This window comes from Aplysia californica, unplaced genomic scaffold (genome assembly GCF_000002075.1).
Source record: "Aplysia californica isolate F4 #8 unplaced genomic scaffold, AplCal3.0 scaffold00483, whole genome shotgun sequence".
NCBI classification, from domain to species: Eukaryota; Metazoa; Mollusca; class Gastropoda; order Aplysiida; family Aplysiidae; genus Aplysia; species Aplysia californica.
The window spans coordinates 252,151-261,473 of record NW_004797753.1 but is presented as its reverse complement, the minus strand read 5'-3'; the positions used below and the strand labels follow the sequence as shown (position 1 = coordinate 261,473).

The following is a 9,323-nucleotide window of genomic DNA, read 5'->3' as shown; positions in this document are numbered from 1 at the left end:
TCTGTCTGTCTGTCTGTCTGTCTGTCTGTCTGTCTGTCTGTCTGTCTGTCTGTCTTCTATCTATCTGGGACAACAGAAATAAAGGCTAAACATGCATAGAAATGCCATAACTTCTTTCCTTTTTAAACAGAACGAAAAGTAATGAATTTTGTAATAAAAGCATCAAACTCAATTACGTAGTACGTTGATTAATATTGAAAGATTAGATGTAGAGGATGCTACAAAAATGAATGAATGAATACAGACATAAACAAAGGACATAATCACACATGAATAAAGGGATATGTTTATAACAGAATAACAAAAATATATTATGTATATAGTATATATCAGAGTAAAGAAGCATATACGTACTAAAATACACAAATAAAGTAAAGAACTAATTTAAGCATTTCAATGGATATTAAATATTAGATATTCTTTGGTAAAAACGTGTTTCTTCTTTTATTCAGGAGCTCTGTGCTTTTGGCCGTTTCCGAGAGCTTGACGAGAAAATTGATGAGCTCATGGCGTGTGACAGGTGGGGACAATTTACGTTTAGTGTAAAAGTTTATTGTCTCCCCAGACATTATGCCAAATAAGCAGGATTATGTATCACACGGACAATAACCATTTTGTCTATCTCCTCCCTTATCCATAATACCTTTTACGAAATAGTACAGTCTGATCCAATGCTTGTCAACCATATTTTTATAGCCAGCGTTCACTTTTGCCACCTTTGAGAAGCAACAATTTTGTACTGTCCAAAATGCAACTTCATAATGTATTTCTGAACATTAGCTGTCATTATCCATGTGCGGCCCCCCACCAGCCCCCCGTCTACCAAAATTAGCATATCACACACTCGCAGGCGATCTCTCCCAGGTTAGCCAGCGCTGGTCTATAAGTGTAATCTGTTATTGGAAAAGCCACTTATTTCCCACGGGGTAGGATTAAAGAAAATTGAAAATGATATGACATAAAAGAAATACAGATCGACTTGTATTTAATTACCATTTGCTAATACGTTCACAGTGTCCAAGAGCTATTCCAAAGCTTCATTCGCAGACTGGAGGCCGACTACATAACCGACACGAAGAGAGGAAATATTGTGGAACAGGTAAATGAGCATGAGAAGATAATATTGCCGAACACTATGCCGACAGCAGATGATGATTATGATGATGATGATGATGATGATGATGATGATGATAATGATTTTCTCTCACTATGTTCCCGATAATGTCCGAACATGGCAAAACGTTGGACATTAATTTTCTGATAATACAATAACATTTTCATTCCTCCCCATCACAAGTTTCTGTAATGTACTCCTTTTCTCGAAGTTTACAACAGTGATGAGAATCATGGTGTTGACGATGATAATATTGGGAAGTCGATTATCGTTAAAAGGGGTTATGACATTATCGTGTTTACAGAGGGGCACGATGCATCCCTATTTCCCAAAGTATTTTCAGGAGTCAAAACGAAAAACGACACTTTATAGGGCTTTTTAGCCTTTTTTATTCCAGAAATAAGATTATGAAACTTGCACAAGCGTAACGCCAAAATATCAAAACATCCTTCATTATACCGCCACTCCCTTTCTCCAGGTATTGTGCTCAATCTGTGTATCTCGCGAAGGCCTCTCAGAAGGAGAACTGATGGCCATGCACTCCATTCCTTCCCACGAGTGGTCGCCCCTGTTCTTTGCCATGCAGGACGTCATTACCGAAATGGCTGGACTTCTCCGGTAGTTTTTTGTATTTGATGTGCATACGTGTGTGCGTTTGCGGGAGGGGTGGGTGAGGGTGGTTGTGTATGTGTATAACTGTGTGTGTGTGTATGTATTTATGTATAATTACACCCCACCAGGGCAGTGCTACTGACTGAAGTTGTCTTTGGGCCATTCCCAAAGGGGGATGTTAGCATGTTCTTATGTACATGTAGAATTGTAAATGGGCTGATTTATCAATGTCATGCTCATACTGTACCGGAACAACATAGGGAGAACTGATGCTTTTTCTTTCCTCATCCTTACTATCGTCATTCCCCCCCCCCCCCCTCATTTTTGGAATGTTTGTCATTCTCTTGAGAACTGGTATTTCTAGGGTGCCTTGATAGTCGAAGCAGACTGTGTTGTTGAGGCTAGAGAGGTGAGCAGACTACGCCTGATTCCCCGTTTGGCGCTCATATCACCCTACGCAGTTGAGAGCGCCGTAAAACCTTACTAAAACAAACAATTATTAGTAAATAAGGTTTCTGGATGAATATAGATGAGTTGTTGCTTTTGGTGCTGACACGTGAGGACGAAAACGCATGTAAATAATTAATATGTATTTAGTTTGTAAAGTTGAATATCATTTGTGTGTAATGATATAGAAAGTGCATAGGTAGGTAATTTGTTTGAATATTCCTGTCTGCATATAAGGGCACTTCGTGTTTTTTTTTTTATTGAAACCGTACAAGTACATATTATGTATACCTATTTATGCGTTAAAATAACGTCTCTGCGCGTTTATATGCCTTCGTTAGCTGATTAGTATGGGTCTCCAGCTCTGCTCCATTGAGGAAGACTGCACCGTACCCCAAACATATTTAAACTAATAAGCCATAAAATAAGTTTAATTTCTCTTTGTCAATATTTTTTCAGATTCGGTTTCAATGAACTTCGAGAAGCTGTTGAGAGTCGATATTTGAAAGACAAGATGACGAAGTGAGTCAAATTATGTGCTGTCATTTAACTCTTTATGAAAAGTGACTTATTAGATATAAATTATGCACAACATATTCACCCCTCCCCACCTTCTTAATCAACATCCGCTGATACGTGTTAAAATAATCTTGGTAGGAAGAGGAAAACTGGTACATCATTTTGGTTCGAACCATAAGTATTTGCAGGTTGGTCGAGTTTGTACATCCCAGCAGTCTTCAGTTGAAGATTTTTTCCATGAAAGAAAACCTGCTATTTAGATGACAAATAATAATATACAAGAGTTGACCAGAGAAAATTAAAACCCCCATGTCTCTGTTCAGTTTGCAAATTCATGCACATGTACTAAAAAAAGAGATTTCAAAGTCTTTGAACTAGGTTAAGGGACAAATGGTTGTCAACTACTTTTAAATAAATGTGGTAGCAACATAATTTTCAATTTAATTGGAATAACATTGTTATAGATGTGTCATTTGATTTACTTTACAAGTTGCGTAATGCCAGGGTTGATACAGTAAATGTGTAACTGGTCAGTGTTAGAAAAAGAGGGATCGTACCGGAGATTTCAAACCTCCATCTGTCTATGCCTCTGCTTCCATTTGCTGTCTGTATGTCTGTCTTTCTGTTTGTCTGTCTGTTTGTCTGTCTATCTGTCTGTCTTTTTGTCTGTCTGTCTATCTCTTCTCTCTTTCCCTCTCTGTATATCTTTCTATCGCTTCCCTCTCTTTTTCTCCCTTTCTAATTCGTACTCCACACCCACATTCATCCCCCTCTCTGTTTCCGTCTGTCTCCTTCTGCTTCTTTGTGTCTGTTTGTCTCTCCGTCTGTCTGTTAGTCTCCCTGTTAGTCTCTCTGTAGGCATTCGTATTTCTTTTTTCTTCCTTTCTCTTTATCTTTCACACACATACATACACACACACACACACACACACACACACACACACACACACACACACACACACACACACACACACATACACACACACCTAATTTCAAAACGTTTACAGATATAAGTCGTGGAGATCTTTTGCATTATACTAATAATTGACCTGCTTTATTTTTTTTCACCCCAGATTCAAGTACCAGAAAATTATTGCCAACTATTTTGATGAACAAAGAAAGGTGAGCAATGACGACATTTATTACCAACTTTAATGATAAATACTCTATATTTTTAACCCCATCAATGATAACGTTCCCGTGGAAAATGTGTTTGGTGAAGTACATGGCTTTCAATAAGGAATGCCAAGAATCGAACGAAGTACGACTTGTATGAAAGAACGCACTTTTTTTTAACCCAACATCATGCAGTAGCATTAAAAGAATACTATTGATAAATCGTTTTCAGGACGTGAAAACCTTGAAAATACCACGCCAAAATAAACATTGTAAACGTTGTTGTCTTTTTGGTTGCAATCCATTTATTTTATCCTAATAAGATCGTTCCCCATGTAACCCACTTTTGAACTTTCGCAACAATAATATAACAATGTCGTATCTCACAGTCTTGCTCTGATGATCTAAAACTGGATGACCCGACCTTGACCCGGCCCGCCCTTGAACTGCCGTGGCTGTTGAGAGAGATGAAGGACATGAAAAAACTCACGGAAGTTCTCTCAGACCTACAGATCTTCTCAAGACTCTTTCTGTAAGTTTGAGAGTACCGCTAACTTGTTAATATGAAATGTCATACTGAAGGAGACTTCTGTCAGCACCGGATAGGGTCGAACAAAAAAGTATTCTTGCTCTTTGTACACTTGGATACGGTCTATTCAAGGTGAAGTCACACTAAAAGAGAGCTACCTCATCAAAAAGACAGACAACAGGAATGAATGGGGTGCCTTGATCGTCAATGTCTGTTCCAGACCTGACACCAAAAGAAGAAGAAAAAGTACCATCTAATAAATTTCTTTTAAGAAAGTTACAAAAGCCAAAACACCCTGTCCTCAATATTATTAGTAAAGCAAAAGCTTCTAAAGTACGACTTCATTTCATTTAAAGTTTAAAGAAACACTATGATTTCATACTTTGACATTTATGTGACAGAGGAAAAAAAGTTTTCCTGAGCTAATGTTTTCTGAACCAATGAGACGAACACTTTTTGAAGTTTATATGTATAAATTGTCAGCAGGATTTCAACTTTGTGTTGTTTCCCATTTTTTTGAAAGCTACAGGAAAAGCATGTAAAAGAGAGATGGCGTTTTTGTGTACTGTTTTACATTTCAACATAATTATGTTTTTCATAGATTCGCCTACTTTTGTAAATCACGTCGTCTGCAAGGGGGTTTACGTATACGGTAATTGTTAAGTACTATCAATTTTTTTTTATCTTCAGAGACCAAGAGTACGAGCTGGTCGATCTGATAAAATTTTTGTGTACTATTTTACTTTATATCATAATTAGGTTTTTCATAGATTCGCCTACTTTTGCAATTTCCATTGCGTGCAAGGGGAGTTACACATGCTGCAATCGAAAAATATTATCACTGTTTTATTTTCAGCGACCAAGAGTACGAGCTGGTGGATCTGTGGCGTAGTACTGGAATGACAGGTGACGACATAGCCAAACTGTACCTGACGGCCATAGAAGCCAAGGGAAAAGACCTGGCCTCTAAACTGAAGGACAGCTCCCAGCTCAAGGCCATGATTTACATCACAGTGAGCTAATCGTTTTATTTTAGCCGTCAGTCCAATGATAACAAAAGATCTCCTAATGGGAAGAAATAGGAACGTTATCTCGATACAGCTACAATTTAAATAGTCATGTTTAGGCTTCTCACCTCCTTTTGATTACCGCTAATTGTGCTCGTGTTCATGACAGACAGATGAACATCTGTTTACCCTAACTTTAATCAATGAGTATCTTCTCCGAATAGTTCTCTTTTGCCCTTACTTTCCAGCCTTCTATTCTAGCACATGACATGACTTCAGTTTTAGGCCCCTTTATAAACAAACTGGACTTTTGTGAGAGGGAGTGTGGTGTGGTGACAACTTACTTTGCCTGTCAGTGCCAACTATATCTTTGTTGGATAAAGTATTCGAGCAGAAATATGGACCTACTTTAAGAAGTAAGCTTCTCAACGTGGGAATCGAACTTTTGTCTTTTGAGGGTAATTTTGAAGAGCCTAATTATTACACCACAGGCGTCAGTCACTACCATAAATTAACTGCAATGCATCCTTTGTCTGTTCTTTCGAAGGGTCTGCAAAGCATTTTCAAGGCTGACAAATTAACTCCAACACATTTATTTGTTCAGTACTACCAACAAAATGGTGAGTTCGAATGGGTATAATAAAAGAGAAGAACAGGAAGTTTAGGGGAGGGCGGGGGGGGAGTAACAAAGAAACCAAGTATGCTCCGACTTTGTAGTGGGAAATTGGAAGAGGCTGCACCAAAAACACCTCTCTACCAATCTATCTATCTATCTATCTATCTATCTATATATCTATCTCTATCTATCTATCTATCTATCTATCTATCTATCTATCTATCTGTCTATCTATCTATCTATCTATCTATCTATCTATCTATCTATCTATCTATCTATCTATCTATATATCTATCTATCTACCTGCCTACCTATCTATCAGTCTATCTATCTATCGATTGATCTATACAATGCAGCTCTTCATTCGTCCTCAGCTCCTTCCGTACCTAGGGGCCTTGTCCTATTTTTTGGAGATGGGCCACTACCAGTCGGCTCAAGAGCGAGTCCTGAACGCACAGCTGGGAATCATGGTGAGCATAGTTTGGAGTTTAAGTAGTACTGGGACAATAACCTGGCGGAAACATGTTACCTAAAAGATTAAAAGAAAAAACAAAAAAGAACACACAAGGCAATCAAATTAAACAAAAGCCCGCCCTATTCAACAAACGGACGATGCATTTTTGGGTTGCCAGGTACTTGCTAGATGCTGTTGCTAAACGCATGTTTAAATAATCAATTAAGATAAGATAAGATAAGGTCAGATACATATTATTTATTGCAGAGATCCTGGCACATTGGTTTGGTGTTTCACCACGTTCACACACACACAAACACACACACACACACACACACACACACACACACACACACACACACACACACACACACATATACACACACACACACACACTCACGTTCACACACACACACACACACACACATATACACACACACACACTCACGTACACACACACACACATACACACATACACACACACACACACACACACACACTCACGTACACACACACACAACTTCTTAAAAAAGAACTTTAAGGGGGGGGGGGGGGGGGCTACTCCCCAAAAGTCAAACTTCGGCTCAAAATCATGGAATTTGAGTTGTAGGCATTTTTAGCTTCCTCAGCCTCTCCTACAGCTATTTCATCGCATATGAATCCCCAAAAAACAGTATTTTTTCCCATACCGGGCATGTTTGTAACCACCATTTCTTCATAAAGTCAATATTTTATTTTTCTTTATCGGCCGTTTTCTGAAAACGCGACTTTTCTCCATACTTTTTGAATAACTCCACCATTTTTCACCCAACCTTCATGAAATTTTCACAGAATGAAGAGAAGATGTAATACAAAACATTTGTCTGTTGAAATTTTGATATATGGAATAGATTTTTGTTGGTGGTGTCTGGAGTGTGGATTTTCACGGATTTTTCGCAAACTTGAATGCTACCTCAGGAAGAAATTCATTAAAAATTTTCTGATTCGTTTAGGAAAAAAACAACAGACAAATATTTAGATTTAATGTTTGTAAATACGCATGCAAAAAAACAATCAATTTCCATGCGGGATAAGTGCGGTATTCATTACGTAAGACATGTCAATAAAATCCAATATGGCGGCGTATCCATGGAAACGAAACTTTGTTCTCAAATTTGATAGCGGATTTTAAGACTCCTTACTATGCTTGTTATATGTGTGAAATTAAAATTTGGTAAAATTCGGTCCAGTAATAAGCGAGATAGCCTCCAGGTGTAGCACCCCCCCCCCCCCCCCCCCCCCCCTTAACACTACAAACTAAAACCTGGACGTAACCAGTGTCATTCATTCATCTCCCTACCTCTGGTACGAGTAGCCGTCAGTGCGTAAAGGATGCGAGGTTGGAAATGATCTAGGTCAGAGCTCTGTTCCCTCGATCAACAACCCTTAATCCTTAACATAAGGGAGGTTAGCCATCAGTATGCCCAGGAAGCAAATATTATTTAGATTGTTGTTTCCCTTAATGCCCATCTGTGACAGCGTTTACCTGAGAAGTAAGATTTCAAGCAAGGATAGAGAGTAACAACGAAAAAAGAAGAAAAAAGACAATAATAATATTATTATTCTGCTTTGCTGAAGGAAAATTGATTTCACAATTTTCAAAACATTATGATCTCCACAGTATTGCTCTAGAGGCACCATTTCCTATTGTCGGAAAAAATGCTTTTTGCTAAATGTATTAAGTCGTTCACGACTTGTCTCATCATAATATTGATTATAATTATAGTAAATGTGACGCGCCCATGTATTGTAAAAGTACGATGTCTATAAGTCGCTTGTAATCCAAATGTATTATGCATATAGTGTACATGTAGTGCATTGTCTGCATTTTTCCTGTATTGCAAAGGTACACATTCTATAATATAAATGTATTGCAGAGTATGATGTCTAAAATGTGCCTGTTTTGAAATTGTACATTACCTGTGTTGCAGCTTTTATTGCAAATATACATTGTCTGTATTGTGCATGTATTGTGGTTTGTTGGCAGGTATTTTGGTGTGGTTTGCTCTTTCTTTCAAATCAAACATCTAACGTCCTCATCTGTGGGTGGTTGGCGGGTGCTCTGGTGTGGTTTGCTTCTTCTTTCCTATCAAACACCTATCGTCCTCATCTCCCCTTTTTCTTTTTTATGTTTGTTACTCTCTTGTAACACCTCTAATCTTTTGGCACTCATATGACCTTATTATGCAGTGGCGAGCGCCGTAAAACCTCTACTAAAACTTAAACTAAAAACGTCTTTATCTCTACTTCTCCTTTGTTGTGTTTGTTATTCTCTTGTAAAACCACAAATCTTCGCCACTTATATGACCTTATTGTGTCACAAGTGCCAAAAATCTCTTACCAAAAGCGAAATTAACCGCATACATTGTTCCTCTCTCATCAGGAAGACTCTATGGCTTCTTCTGACACCCTCAAGAAGCGCAACATTGGTGTGGTCAAGCTGAAGCTGGCTTACCTGTACTCAGACACCGGCCGATACGAACAGGCTCATGCTCTGCACCAAGAGGTGTTGGCTTCCAGAGAGGAGTGAGTGTCAACCGAATGGCCACATAATACGTCTTCTTTTTGTTTACTTTTCCGCTAATCTAACTGATTGGTTAATTGCATGGGTTCACAGACCTTTTAAAGTCTGTAAGGTTGTTTAATGATACTGAAATACTGAATCTAGCGTCCATCTCCAAGAATATCACCCACGTCTGTGGTTTACCATGCCGGATCTCTCTCGAACAGCTGAAATACGAGAAAGGAGGAAAAAACGGAAAGGAGAAAAGTTCAGAATAAAAGAACAAGCTTGACAGTCAAAAAGAACAAGCTTGACAGTCAAAAAGAACAAGCTTGACAGTCAAAAAGAACAAGCTTGACAGTCAAAA

At 38.3% G+C, this 9,323-nt stretch overlaps 1 protein-coding gene across 1 annotated transcript in view; it reads left to right on the top strand.

Moving 5' to 3' along the window:
* Positions 1–9,323, top strand: part of LOC101861681 (TPR repeat-containing protein DDB_G0287407) — a gene marked incomplete at both ends in the record, with an annotated part of 31,989 nt that overhangs the window by 7,892 nt on the left and 14,774 nt on the right. Inside the window, 9 exon segments of the mRNA XM_005105640.3 lie at positions 453–520; positions 1,015–1,099; positions 1,593–1,732; positions 2,633–2,695; positions 3,766–3,814; positions 4,198–4,340; positions 5,194–5,350; positions 6,335–6,430; positions 8,837–8,979. Coding sequence (XP_005105697.2) covers positions 453–520; positions 1,015–1,099; positions 1,593–1,732; positions 2,633–2,695; positions 3,766–3,814; positions 4,198–4,340; positions 5,194–5,350; positions 6,335–6,430; positions 8,837–8,979 — 944 coding nt within the window.